The 14,273-nt window shown below is 55.0% G+C and overlaps 1 protein-coding gene across 9 annotated transcripts in view; it reads left to right on the top strand.

Moving 5' to 3' along the window:
• The window catches only part of MINDY4 (MINDY lysine 48 deubiquitinase 4), a 104,190-nt gene that overhangs the window by 65,211 nt on the left and 24,706 nt on the right, over positions 1-14,273 (top strand). For all 9 annotated transcript variants that reach the window (XR_013356595.1, XR_013356596.1, XR_013356597.1 and 6 more), the window contains exons 11-13: positions 111-174; positions 1,277-1,342; positions 6,578-6,645. Coding sequence is in view for 6 of the 9 variants with exons in the window: in XM_077856321.1 (XP_077712447.1) it covers positions 111-174; positions 1,277-1,342; positions 6,578-6,645 (198 nt within the window). In the remaining 3 variants the exon portion in view is untranslated. The remainder of the gene's footprint in view (positions 1-110; positions 175-1,276; positions 1,343-6,577; positions 6,646-14,273) is intronic.

Raw genomic sequence — 14,273 nt, 5'->3', positions numbered from 1 at the left:
GAGCCACCTTTTTATTTGTCCTCAGTCAGTGGCACATGTGGTTTCACCCTGGCTCAAGGGCATGTCTTCTCTCCATGCGGAGGACTCATGCATCTCTCTTTCCTTTTTAGGGCTTCGGGAACACAGCACTTCAGTCCAACAGGGAAATACAAAGCAGATGGAGTCTTAGAAACAGTACGGCTTTCTGGAAAAATTATCACGCAACCTTTGGCTTTGTTTGGGGACGGTCTCCTTTCATATAAGTAAATCCTCCCTCAGCTGGGGATCGGCCAGCCCTCCCTGCAGCCCAGGCTAGCAGATCTTCCACCTGGGATGGGGTGCGGGCAGAGGTGGGGGTCTGGGGGGGTTTGGCCAGAACTGCCCTTATGGCTAAAAGGCTGATGGATACCCTGTCACGTGGAGGCTGTACAGAGAAGAGCAGTCCATGCGTGATGCCTTCTGGCCAAGCCACAGCCCTCCCTGTCTCCTCAGCATCCCCTCCGGGGTTGTTGTGAGAGGGCAGTGGGGTGGCATGGAGACAGAGGGGTGGGGTAGAGAATGGGGAAGAGCTTTGCAGAGCACAGCCATGAAGCCAGACCTAGTGTGACCAAGTAAGGGAAAGAAATGGGAGACATGAGAATATGGACACAGCCACATTTCCCACAGACGAGCCTCCTCTTCACTGAGGCCTTTTGTTTGACATAGTTTGTTTCCTTTGACCTAAGTTTGGGCACATGTGGCCCTAGGATCCTAATTAGGGGTCTCACCTAGTTGGGTGTTGTCTCTACAAGTGGTTTTCTCCTGAGCTGCATGAGAAAGCAAAGGAAACTCAGACCCACAGCTTTCCACTGACCTCATGACACTGCCTGCTGGGCTCAGAGCTGTACTGGTGGTGGCCCATTGGATGGGACTCCTGCCTCTCTCCACACACCCCCACGCCCCTGCCAGGCCTCAGGTGCTTCTCAGATACCTGTGACTGGCCTGCAGGGGTGCAGCCCCGCTGGTTGGTGGGGCGAGGCATGCATGCCACTGGCTCCTTTGCTTTAGTTCCACGGGGTCTCCATTCCTGGGCTCTGTAGGCCCTGTCTGGCTGGCAGGGCCGGCTTGACCCCGGAGACCCCGGCTGGGTCCTGTCACAAACAGGCATGGGGGTGCCTTGCTGCCCTGGCTCTCAGGGTCGCCACTGTGACCTCAGGGACATTCCCAAGTGGGGGCTTGTAGCTACTGAAACCAGGGCAGGACATGGAACCGTCTGTGGAGCTCAGACAGCTCACGCTATGGGTTTGTGTCTCCTCAGCTCACACTGCACAGTTTGACCTGCTATGAGGAGCTGGTGACTTTTCTTCAACAAAGTATCCATCAGGTATGGACAATGGTTTATTTGGGGGGGGATGTGTGTTTTTAAGCTGCTTTCTTTGGAGACCCTGCTGGATATAGGATCTTGCCTGGTGTCCTGGCTGGTTGGCTGGGTCCTCCAGCACCCTATCTGCTGGAGATCTGTGTACCCACTCCTTGCTGTGAGATGGGGTGTCCAAGGTCTGAACAGTGCACAGTGCCACGGGGATTCAGAGAAGGGCTGTAGCCTCTCTGGCTTTGTGAATGAGGGACTTGAAGTCTCCATGGCAAAGAACATGATCTCTGGAGCCTTCAGCCTGTGTTTGAATCTAGGTTTCACCCCTTAGTAGCTCTGTGACCTTGGGCAACTTCTTTAGCCCCTCTCTGCCTCAGTTTGCTCATCTGTAAAGTGCAGCTGATAATAACAGAACTAGCACGCCCGGCTTGATGTTGTCAGTGATTTTAGCTTTTGTTGTTGATGTTATGATCACTATCATCATGATTATTTAAGGGCCCCTTGAGATTGGTTAGCTGTGGACATGTGGAAATGAGGGGGACACATTACAGGGGCAGGGTGCAGATGACTTTGGCAGAGGTCATTTCCTGAGATCCCCAACTGCAAAGTCTCATTTTCTGATGTCTGTGTGTCAGGATGGAAGGAAAGAGCACTGAGCCCTTCCGTCTGGTGTGCAAGCAAATGCTCCGTGCCTCCTCTGCTCCTTTCCTTCAGCCTTCTGGCCTGTGGGACCAGCTCTTTTAGGCTCCAGAGAAGGTGACAGAGTATTTGCTGGTGAGCCTGGAAGGTGGGAGAACTTGCCAGATGTGGGGCCAGGCTGGACACTCCTGCTGTCCAAATACCTTCCTCCCGTTCCCTGAAAGTGCTGAGGGTCTGGGCATAGCCTAGGAAGAGTGCCAGCTCTGACATCACAGATGCTTCTTGGGTAGGAAAATGGGGCCTGCTCAGAGACTCTTGGGAGGCAGGGGTACACTCATTGAGGCGCTGATTCACCCTCAATTTTCTGCCCCAGAGCTGTTGCCTAGCGAGCAACAGCCCGAGGAGCCTGGCCCATGTCCCCAGCTTAGGACGCTGCCTTTCTGCACTGACTGTGTTGTCTGGCCTTTCTGGGAGGTTCGAGGGAGGGGCTCTGACGTGGGAGGGGGCCTGGCCAAGGCTGGCCGCTCCCTGTCCCCCGGCTCCCTCTGGCTCTTCATGGGCATAACCCAGTGGGTTGTCTGCTGATGTGGTGCGCTCCCCGGCTGGCCCAGAGCAGCTGTAGGGGGCCTGGAGCAGGGGCCTAGCGACCTCCTCTAGCTTATACCTCGGCCACCTGTGGCCCTAGGATCATCGCTGGGCCTCAGTTGCCTTGTCTAGAAAATGGAAGATGGAGCAGTTAGCAGATACTTGCAGCTCTTTACTGCTCAACAGCGGTTTTTTAAGAAGAAACTTAAATGCATGGAGAAGAATGTCTTCTAAATTAAGCACCAGGCACGATCTAAATAAGCAGGAAGGATCATACTCCTAACTGCACTCAGAGCATTCTGAGAATGCAGCTGTGCATCCGGGAGCCGAGCAAAGCCTGACTGTCTCGGTGCGTGTGATTTGACACAGGAGTGGGGGGCAGACCTCCCCTCCCCCTGCACCTGTGTTCACAGTCAGGTGAAGCAGAGCATGGAGCCCCAGGGCCAGGAGAGGGAGGTGCCCTGGAGGCTTCTAGGGCGCAAAGGACGGCTCTGGGGCAATTGCTCACAGGCTCCAAAGGCCTGTCACCACCCACTGATGGCCCCGGGGCTGACGCCTCCGCACCCCGCACCCCGGCTTTCTGCATCCTTATCTGTGAAAAGAGGCTTCCCTCCTCCCTCCATCAGTACCCCAGGGTTTCGGTGAAGCCCAAGCCAGACGTTGACGGTGGAAGTGGTTCAGAGAGCGGGGCCTGTGCCAGGGGAGGGGCTGCCGGCCTCCTGTCCTTCCTCCGGACCCACGGCGACTCCCCCTCGTCACTCGGCTTTGCTCGCTGGGTGCCGGCGGTCTGTCTTTGGCCCTCCTCACTCGGGAAGGTGATGTTTTCCCCCACAGCTTAATTATGTTTTTGCTGGAAGCCGTTGAGCTGCCTCAGCACTACCCTCACCAAATTCATTTTTCATGGCCTGGGCCTAAGAGGGGTTCCTCGTGCCAGGCCTGGAAACGAACACTGAACCATCTCTGCCCAAAATAAATAGGCTCCTTGCTGTGTTTTCATGACTGCTCACCCTCAGAGTGAGCTGTCTGGCTGCCCCCCTGTGAGCTGGGCGAGGTCCCCGGTGCCCCCCGCAGCCTCCCATTGGGGTTCCTCGGTGGGCTTCGGTCTCTCCGGGGCCAGGGCAGTGCTGGAGGACGGCCCCTTCTTGCCTACCAGTACCAGACATTTTTCTGGAGCATAATAGCAGTTTCCGGCCTGACTTTCGGGCTGGGGAGCTCTCCTTTCAATGCAGGCACCTTTCCCTGTGGCCTCCCATGTCTCGGCAGCTTGAATTTGATGAGATAATTTTAATAAATGTTTTTTAAAAAAAAAAACAGAATGGCATATTGGTGCCATTCAGTCATGTTTGGCAGGGGTCAGAAGCCCCAGGCAGCGTCCTCTCTCCACCCTCTGTAGTTGCACTAACAGTCCACACCCAGGGGCACGTCCCCAGCTCCCGGGAAGCTGTCCTGGAAGGAGCCCGAGGACTGTGGAAGACGCTGGCCCACGTAGTACCAGTAGTCCTCCACGTTTACACAGGCCTAGGGCCTCGGTGGGCTTCCATGTCCCCTGCCTTGTTGGAGCCCTGCAGCCACGGGCACCCCAGGGGCAACAGCCCGAGAAAGTGTCATTGCTCCCCCAAGACAGCGTGCAAGTCCATGGCAGCAGGCAGTTGGCATTTCGAAAGGGGAAACGGAGACAGCTCTGTCACTCCCCGAGGCGACAGGGAAGTCTGCAGGGGAGCTGCGACAGGCTACGGGTCCTCCCAGGCCCGTGTCCCCTGTGCGAGGATTTCAGTATGACTCAGTTGTCAGAACACTTGCACAGCCTCGGTCTTATGAACCCAAGGAAATACACAAGGGAGGGATTTGTTATCCTCATTCAGCAAATGGGGAAACTGAGGGCAACAGGAGCAAAGTGCCTGGCCTGAGGTCAGAGGATTAGGATGAGCTTGATTTAAGATTGTTGTTGATGCATTTATTCCATTTCTATACCCCCTCACAAAGGTTCTCTTATTTACACATTTATAAGAATAAGTTAATAATATAAGATTGCTGTCCTCAGGGCTCTTCTGGGCTTCAGCCTTAGCAAACCTGCCCTCTCTTGCCTCTGGGCCTTTGCACTTGCTTTTCGTCTTCCCTGGAACAGCAATTCCCTTCTCTCCCAATCCTTTCGGTTTAGATCCCACTTCCTCCAGAAAGCCTTCCTTTACATACCTTCCTTCCCTGCACTCCGAGTCTGCTTAGAGGCCCTTTCTGTGTGTTTTTAGAGCACCTGGTACTTCCTGTCAGAGCAGAGTCCCTGCTCCACTCTTTTCCAGGTGTTTCTTGTTCTTTTCCTAGCATTACTTCTCATGAAGGCAGATCCATATCCACCTTGTTCACAAGCATAGCCTTAGCAGAGAGCATCCTCTTGGCACGAAAGTTCACACAGTAATTTTTTTAAAGGATTAATCAAATTACTGTATGAAAACAAAGTCTATGTTTTGAAGGAAAGAAAAGATAAGTTTATCAGAAGCCTGAGCCGAAATAATTGCCACAGTTGAGGACCGTATTTCGCTCTGAGCTTCCTGGCAACCTAGGCAAAATGGAAATATGATCAATTATATTATATTTATTGTTTCAGGAAAACAAGCACTTTTGGATCTGGTTTCAAGTCCACTAAGAAACTGATCACACATAAGGAACACTGACCCTTGTAAGGCAGCATCTGCCATCACAGCTCACAGATGAGGATGAGTGTCATCCCCAAAGTGGGATGAGTAAGGTCTTCAGACAAAATTGCAGCTGGGGGCTGGCGTTTCTCTAGTGAGCCCAAGTGACTTAGCTTATCCTGGGAGGCCACGGCCTCCTGAGCCCCCTGGACAGAAGGGCCGCACAGAGCTGGCATATGCTCAGGGCTCACACAGGTGTCACGCCCTGTTCTATGTGCTGTACAAGGATGATCTCACTGACTCTTCACAACAACCTGATGAGGGTGGGTCCAAAATATAATCCTCCTTGTTTTACAGATGAGAAGACTGGGGGGCAGGTAGATTAGGAAAGGTCACTGTACTCACCTAGCTAAGAGTGGCACAGCCAGGATTCAAACCCCAGCAGCTGGGCTCTAACCCAGGGTTGGGACTAGGGGGAGATGAAGGTGCTTACCTTGGGTGAAGAATGCAAGGAGGTACCAAAGTCCTCAGTCATCCCCAAAAGTATAAAAATTTAAAAGTAATAATATCAAAGTTAATCCAAAAACATTCATGGGACGCCTGGGTGGCTCAGTGGTTTAGCGCTGCCTTCAGCCCAGGACGTGATCCTGGAGTCCTGGGACCGAGTCCCACATCGGGCTCCCTGCATGGAGCCTGCTTCTCCCTCTGCCTGTGTCTCTGCCTCTCTCTCTCTCTCTCTCTCTCTCTCTGGGTTTCTCATGAATAAATAAATCTTCAAAAAAAAAAAATCCACAATGAACAAAATACCAAAAATTTAAACGATGGGATCTGTCTTTGCACGGCTCACCTCACTCACCCCTCTTGACCCTGACTCTGTCCCCAGGCTGCTTGCTGCTGCTCTTAACACAGTGCAGGTCTTTGGCGGAAGGGATTTGGAATTAGACAGAGACTGCTGGAATCCCAACAGGCTGCTTCCCAGCTATGTGACCTTGGGCCGGTTGCTCAGTACCTGAGCCCATTTCCCTCTGTGGCAGAGGGCAGTATTAACACTACTGTCACATAGGCCTGTGACAGTTTTAAGTGTGATGATGCACGTAAGACACCTGCGTGGTAAGGGAGGCTGCCCCGGTGCTATCTGGCAAGCTTCCAGGACTCGGACATCACGGGGGCTCCTCGGTGGGCAGTGCGTCTGCTCTGTTGTCACTCAGGCTGCTGTGCTTCCCATCATTCAAGGGCCCTGTGGTGGAGCCACCTGGCAACCTCTGGGACCAGGCGGGTGGCAGCTGTCTCAGGGTCAGGCTGCTCCCTGGATGTGGCCCCGCAAGGAGGTGAGGGGAAGGAAGTGCAGACTGAGGGGAATGGTGGGTGCTCATTCCTTTCTTCTCTTTCCCAGTTCGAAGCAGGTCCCTACGGATGCATCCTGCTCACCCTGTCTGCCATCCTGTCCAGGTCCACGGAGCTGTGAGTGTCTTCCTCCCTCACCTCGCTCCCCGCCCCGGGGCCGGGCTTGTCTATCTGGTTGGTGCTCTGCTTGGTGCGTAGTGGGAGTGTAGCAGATGTGGTTGAGAGGATGAAGGAAGGACCATCAGCAGTGAGGACCATCAGCAGTGGGGTGAGAACAGTTGCATGTGTGTTCAGAGCACCCTTATCAGTCTCCCCACATGTGCTGGGGCTGACCAGAGAGACACCCCTGCCCACAGAGCTTCCGGTCCCACTAGGGCCCCAATGGGACTGTGGTGTTCACATACTTAAGCATAGGTGTGGACGCCCCTGGGACATGTGCAGGGGTGGGCAATTGAGGCTAAGGCCCTGGAAATGACTGGGGGTCCCCACCATCTCAGGAAGGGGGGGTTCACTGTTGGCCATGGCAGTTTGGAAAGCTGCAAGGTTTGTGAATCTTGAGCCCTGAAGACATGGGTGCCCAGGGGCCCTGGAAGCAAGAGGACTTCAATTCCATGCATGTTTGTCAATTGTGGCCTCCCAGACTGCCTGAGAGCTGGACTTCCTCCATCACTGTCATCCTCCACGAGCTTTCTAGGCTTCTTATCCGTATTTGTCACCTGGGCATGTTGTCACCAGGGAGGGTGGCAGATTAACAGCACATTAGCAGTTTTGTAAAGTATAATTGATTGCTCCTTCCTTGTCCAAGTAGAGGGCAGACTCCAGAGGGTGTGGGGACCTGGGGAATGAATTTTCACCTTGAGAGGATGCTTGCTGTGAGAGATGATTTGGGAACAACCCCAAGCAGGTGGGCCCAGAGGAGTGGGGAGGCAGAAAGAGTAGCTATGTGATGCCCAGGCTGGGGAGGCCCCAGTAGGAGGAGACACTTGCTCACTGGGGCTGGGCCTGGCCAGGGCCTGTCCCATTCCCTGCAGGCTCTGGTTTGGGTGGGAGGAGGATGCAGGGGCTCTGTGGCCTCATGCCACCAGCCTGCCTGCTGCTTGCTGCTACTGACCTTATTAAACGTGGTGCACGCACAGATTTTTCTAATGGCATTTTTCTTCTAATCCTGCCATAATGATATGATTCATTCCTGGCCCGGGCTCACATGCATGGAGACCATAAGCCTCACCGCCTTCTCCCAGGCCTGGGTTTGCTAATCCCTGGCTGATCAGGATGGGTGGGGCTTTCTGGGTGTGTGGGTGAGACCCCTGAGCTCACTGAGGGGAAGTTAGGCTCTCAGAAGGACCAGGCATGGTGACATCTGGCTTTGTGATCTCCTGGGCCTCAGTTTCCCCATCTGTACAGGGGGAGGTCCCCTGGCTCTGGAGGTCTAGGCCTCTGATCCGAGTGTCTCTGTTCTGGGCAGCAGCTGCAAGTCCTGCTCGCCAGCCTGGGAGCTGTTTCATATGCATGCCCCTGTAGGGAGCAGCTCTGGTGGGCCTCTCCCTCTGCAGGGGCCTTCAGAGCCCCCCAGGAGCCTCATATCCGGGCTACTGTTCATGTCGTCTGGAACTGGAGGGCTTGGGCTGCTTCTGCACCCTCCCTGCCCCATCTAACCAAGCCCGGCGTGCTAGTAGGCCTGAGGTCTCAGCCCTGCCATGCTCCTCCCTTGTGCTACGCTACACACACACAGATACACACAGACACAGATAGATACACGGGTACACACACAGATATGCAGATATATACACAGACACACACATACACAGATGCAGAGTTTGCAGTACAGACCTACACAGACATACATGCACGACACACAAATACACACACACACACAGACACATACAGATATGCAGATACACACACAGATAAGCACACACAGACACATGCACACGAAGACAGACATACACACATATAAACGCACGCAGCCACATACACACACAGATATACATAAGGAGAGGCACAGACACAGCCACAGACACTCAGACCCACAAGATCTGGCTGCAGTCACCTCCTTCCCCTTGTCTCAGGACAGAGGAGTGGAAGTATGTACAGATAATCTGCCTCCCACTCAGGGCTCCTGAGGACCTTCCCTGGGTCCTGGAGGCTGATGGTATCAAAGCCCCCAGGGGCAGCGTTGGCCGTCTGTCCCCTGCCTTCCAGGAGGACTGGCGCAGAGACCTGCTTTAGCACCGGACCCGGCACCACACTGGTTGGGCTCGTCTTACTCCTGGGCCTCCCCTTCCCTTCTAAGAAGGCAACACAGAGGATACACTCATTAGCAATAGGAACGATAGTAACGGGCATCTCATAAGCTTCCTATGTGCCTGACCCGATGCTACAGCATTTTACACAGGAAACTAGCTTCATCCCCACCCCCAACCCTGTTAGTGGGCACTAGTGATTACTATCAGCCTCCCTGTCTTTCAGATGAAGAAACAAGGCTTGCCCTGGCTCCCACAGCTCAGCCCAGACAGTAGGGCCCTGGATGGGGCTCTTTGGGTTTGCTGCTTGGTTTCAGGCCTGAATCTCTCTACTCCTTTGAGCCTGAATTTCTTACTCTGAAAGGGGGACGATAGTTCCTGCTTTACAGGATTGGACAAAGATTTATATGTCCAGTGCTTGAGTCGGCTCCTGGTGGGTAGCAAGCCTTAGATGATGGCCACTGCTGGTCTGACCCTGTCACAGCTGTGCTCAGAGGTGTCCTATGTCCCATCCTGTTGTGTCTTGCCCTCAGACCTGGCTTGGTGCCTGATGGTGGAGACATGGCCCCAGGGATGTCACCGTAAGTGGTGATGGGAGGCATGCCGGCAGGCTCCCGGGTGCTGTGTGCTGGTGCTCAGAGCAGGCAAGAGAAGGGGAGGTTGGAAAACCCATCCCTGCCATGGGAGGGCACCACCCAAAGATGTGTCTGGGAAGACACTCGGCACAAGTGTCTTGTTTGGTCAAAGTTCAAAATCACTTTTAGACAGACTGAGAGACTGAGGACTTTGCGGGGGGAATGGGGCAGCCTTTGGGCACAGGGCTGCTGGCGACATAGAGGAGAGCCAGACACTCCTCCCTGTGGTCTGGGGGGCTCTCTGAAGGGGGTGGCAGTGTGAGGTGGAAAGATGGGACCAATGGTGAGGAGAGCAGTCTGTCGAAACGGTGCCCAGATCCTGTGAGAGATTCACGCTGAAATGATTTAAAAGAACACGTTAGCATTCCTGGCATCGCAGGGCTCCTCTGAAGAAGCTGTTCTCTGGCCTTAGAAGGGGAGCTCCTGGAGTGGCCCACGCCTCTTCTATGCCAGTCACGCACTCCAGCGGTGCTTCCCTTGGCTCCCCAGAGCCTCTGATCTCTGATCTCAAGAGGGGTGCCAGGCCTGGCTGAAGGTTTGCTGTGATTCCCCTGGCAGTGACAACAGTCTGGGACTGTGAAAGCCCACCCCATCCTGGCCTGCCGCAGGGCCTGGCAGCTTGCAAAGTCTTTTCTTTATGGACATTGGGGCATATGGGGACAGATGTCATCCAGCACAGTCTCCATTTGTCCGGCTGAGCTGATTGGCTTGTCCGGGGCAGCCCAGTGGGTGACAGTTCACATGAAAGCATCCCCCTCATTGGCTAAGATGTAGCTTCAGAACACCCGAGTCCCCAGTCTGCTTGGCTGCCTACATGCTTGTGGCTGACCCAGCCTGCGCCTTAGGCCCTTTATCTCTAACAGGAGGGAGGCAAACTGGTGCTTCTGAAACTCTTTGAGTTGCGAACCTGAAATCTAACATTTTCCCAAATAAACTATATCCCAAAGCTCAATAAAAAGCAGATGCAGCAGGCCTAGAGTGGGGGGGGTGGTGGTAATGGGGGAGAGGTGGAGACCCCTTCCTGCCCCTCCCTGTCTCCCAGACTGGCCCCAGGAGACCCCTGTTTGGAGAAGCTTAACAGGAGTAGGGCCAGACGATCCCTGAGGGCCTTCCTGCTCTGAGGTTCGGATTCAGTGTCGCCAAACCCTTTGATGCCGTCTCAGGGTGATCTGTTACTACTTTGGGCAGTTGAAAACATGACCTGGTAGCCCAAGGAGAGCGGTCGCCCAGATCATGTGCTGTGCAGCCCGGGAAAAACAGAGTGGGGGGCTGGGAACAAGCCTCCAGTGCTCTACAAGTACAGCGAGTATGTGTGCACTTGTGGTGGCGTGTGCGTGCATGAGGGCTCCCGTGAGGTTGTGGGGCTGGGTGTGAGATGATGTGGGAGTTGGTGGTTATGTTCGAGATGGTGTGAAGGTGACTTGATTGTGTGATTGTGTGTGTGACTGAGGGCATGGCCGTCCCTCCCTCTCTAGCAGGGGCCCCGAGGCCCAGGGGCAGGCCTTGCACCCAAGTCAGTGCCTTCTGTCCAGTGGTTGTTCCCAGCTCTGGGGGGAGCCAGGGTGAGGGCACCAAGGGCAGATGCAGATGCAGCCTGGCACAGCCTGGCCACTTTACCCTCAGAGGCTGAAATAACCGTACTGAAGCTGGCCTTTGAGTTTTGTTTACTGGGGCCGACTGCAAAGCCTTGTGAAGGTTTTATTTTTATCCACTTGATTTCCAGCCATCTATTTTCCTTCCTAAGATCTTGAGTTGCTTACAGTAAATCTCATACAGGCTTTGATGCTTACCTAGTGCCACTGCCTTTTGAACTGTGTGGCCTAGAACTTTCCCCAGCATGTTGTCACAAGTCCCAAAGATGCTCGGGGCCCTGGGGTCAGGCCAGCTCAGAGCCAGACCTGCACAATGCAGTGCAAGGGTGCTCCAGCCCAGGGAGTGAGCAGTGATCCAGGTCCTGGCACAAGGGAGGGCTCCGGAGACGCCCATGGGGTGGCTTAGGCCTAGGTGGTGGTAGAGGGGGGACAGTTTGGGAAGAGACCCTTTTCATGCCTCAGACCCGTGGCATTCATTGCAGGGGCAACTTGGGGCCATTCAGAGACAATCTTGATTTAAAGTCCAAAATGGGTAGTAGTTTGTCATCTGCTGGTCATTTTTGAACAGATCAAGCCAGGCACTGAGGGTGAAGGGCAGTACCCACACCATGGTGGCTTTGTGGCTCTCTGTAACTTTCTCCAGGAGAGGAAGAACAACAGCACAGTTTATTTCTTTGTGGAAATAGCCCTGAAATGCAAGCCAGCCATGAGTGTTGGTAACGCAAAGCCAAGTGGCAGAAACTTGATTCTTAGCCAATGTAAGCAGAAAACAGCACTATTAATTGATTCATATCAAAAGCCCACAGCTTTAGGAGTGGCTGGATCCAGGAACCAGACAGCGTCCTTGGGACATGGTGTCCCTCCTTCTGTCCCGTCACGCTTCTTTCCTCTGTCTCAGCTGTGTTCCCAGGGGGGCCCTGCTGCGTGGTAGGCTCCAGTGAGCCCCGTGGAGAGGAATCCCCCCACCTTTTTAAAGATTTTATTTATTTCAGAAAGAGAGAGAGCCTAAGCAGGGGGAGAGGCAGAGGGAGAAGGGGAAGGAGAAGCACACTCCCCGCTGAGCACGGAGCCTGACACGGGGCTCCATCCCAGGACCCTGAGATCAAGACCCAAGCTGAGGCAGACGATGCTTAACCAGATGAGCCACCCAGGTGCCCTGTGGAAACCCTTTCCCCAGCGCTCCTCGGCCTGCTGGCAGCCGCGACCCGTTCCTGACACCTCATGGTGGACAGGTCTGGGCTGCATCCATCACGGGGCGTGTGGACACGGAGGGCCCAGAAGGCAGGCAGGACCCACAGAGGGGCACACGCTGACTGGGAAAGGGACGGCTGTCTCGTCAGGAACTGGGAGTTTGGGAGGCGTCCAGGAACAGGAGAGTAGATGTGACTTTGGGGGTGGGTCAGATCTGGACCTTAATGTAGGCCCCCACAGGCTCCCGTTGGAAATGAAGAAAAGCAACGACAAAGCTTCCAGATCCTTCAGTCGTGGGCTGGGCCAGGGGCTTGTGGCATAAGGATTTGAGCAGGAGGCTGTTCTTGGTGGTCCCAGCTATGCTGTTGTGACAGGGGTGGGGGAGGTGGGATACCCCCCAGCTTCCTCCTCCATCCTCCTGCTCGCCTGCCTGGACTCCTCCAGCCCAGAATAACGTGGTGCACACAGAAGCACCCAACCTAGGCACCCCGGCCCCACACAGTAGCCGCTTTGTGCTCCTTGAACAAAGCCCTTGGCCTCTCTCACCTGGGCCTCCCACGTGCAACAGGAGAGACAGGACAGGGGGCCTACAGGCCTTTCCTGCCTAACCTGCCAACATCTTTTGAGTATAGCTGGGAAACAGGAGGAGAGGAGCTTCCTCAGTGACCTCCGAGTCCTCTGTAACCTTGATTCAGATTAGGGCAGCGGCCATGCCTGTGAGCGCTTTCAGCAAATGTGTCTGAGGAGACCAAGGTGACGGGTACCAAAGGGCTTGCAGGTACCTCTGTCACTGGAAACAGGAGACCCTCTCTCTGGCCACCTGCTCCCGTGTCCCCTCCACAGTGGGCCAGAGCTGTGTCCTGGAGATCTCTCAGCGGCTCCCTCTGGGGACCCTGTGGGGGCCTCTTACCCCTTGGGAAGCAGGGGCTGGAGACCCAGGCTCACCACAGGTGGAGGAGACAGGGAGGGTCCTCAGTGCCACTCTGGGGTTTGAAGGCGTGTAGCAACCCAAGGAGCAGCCCAAAGACCTGGGGCCATTATTCCATTTTACAGATGAAGGGACCAAGGCTCTAAGAAATTAGGGCAGGTTGGTGGCAAGTTGACACCATCCCTGAGTGTCCTGGCCTCCAGTCTAAGACTCGATGCCTGCCTGCCCTTCCTGGGCTAGGGGAGGAATGACAGGCACTGCCCTGCTGTGTCTGCCAACTTAGAAGGAGAGGTGGGAAACAAGACCCCTAAGTAGGCCCATCCCAAACCAGACGCCTGTCCACCAGCTTCCTTCTCCATTTAATTTCTGCCGGCATGGCCTGGGCCAAAGCAGGCCCGGCCCCAGGCTGCTGAGGTGGCAAGTCCTGGCTGGTGAGTGGCAGCGGGGTGTGGCTGAGGGCAGTAGGTCTGCCTGGGAACATTGAGCCCCTGTGGCAGATGAGGGCAACTAAGCCCAGAGCACCCTGGGGTGAGCGGCAGAGCTAGGAGAGGCTCCTGACTCTCAGTGCATCTAGCATTCCTACCCACGAGCCAGTCCTCTGTGTTCCTCGAAGGGCTTGGGTGTCCAGATACAGAGGATGGGCCTTGGGAGGAGGGAGAGGCAATGGACTATTTTGGAAGGATCTTCTGTTCCAGACCAACCTCAGTTGCTTGGGTGGGATGCTTCCTTCCGCCTGCCTCCGCACACCTCCTGGGATTCAGCTTCTGGAGGCTGCTCCATCAGGGCCTTCCTTATAGCTTCTCCTCGGATGGGTGTGGGCCAGGCTTACATGATTTAGGGCCCCTTTGCTGTGCATCTGCCGAGTTAGAGTCCAATTCTGGGTGCCAGGGGGCCAGACGAACCCAACATAACCCTAGCCCTCAAAGTCCTTGCTGCCTGGAGGGATGAGGCAGGCACAGGAAAAGCATTGGCAGGTGCTCTAAGGAAGAGGGCTGGCTCAGGAGAGAGTGGGGCACATCTGTCCTGCGGTGAGGGAGTAGCTTTATGGAAGAGGCGACGTTCGGCTGGGCTCTGAGGGATATGTGGGAAGGGTTTTGGCAGGCCCAAGAACAAAGCAGGCAAAGGCCAGTGATGGGGGTTTGCAGGGAACCATTGC

Source organism: Canis aureus, chromosome 18, assembly GCF_053574225.1.
Source record: "Canis aureus isolate CA01 chromosome 18, VMU_Caureus_v.1.0, whole genome shotgun sequence".
In the NCBI taxonomy this organism is placed as follows: domain Eukaryota; kingdom Metazoa; phylum Chordata; class Mammalia; order Carnivora; family Canidae; genus Canis; species Canis aureus.
Note: the sequence above shows the minus strand (reverse complement) of the source record. Positions and strands in the feature narration are given on the sequence as shown.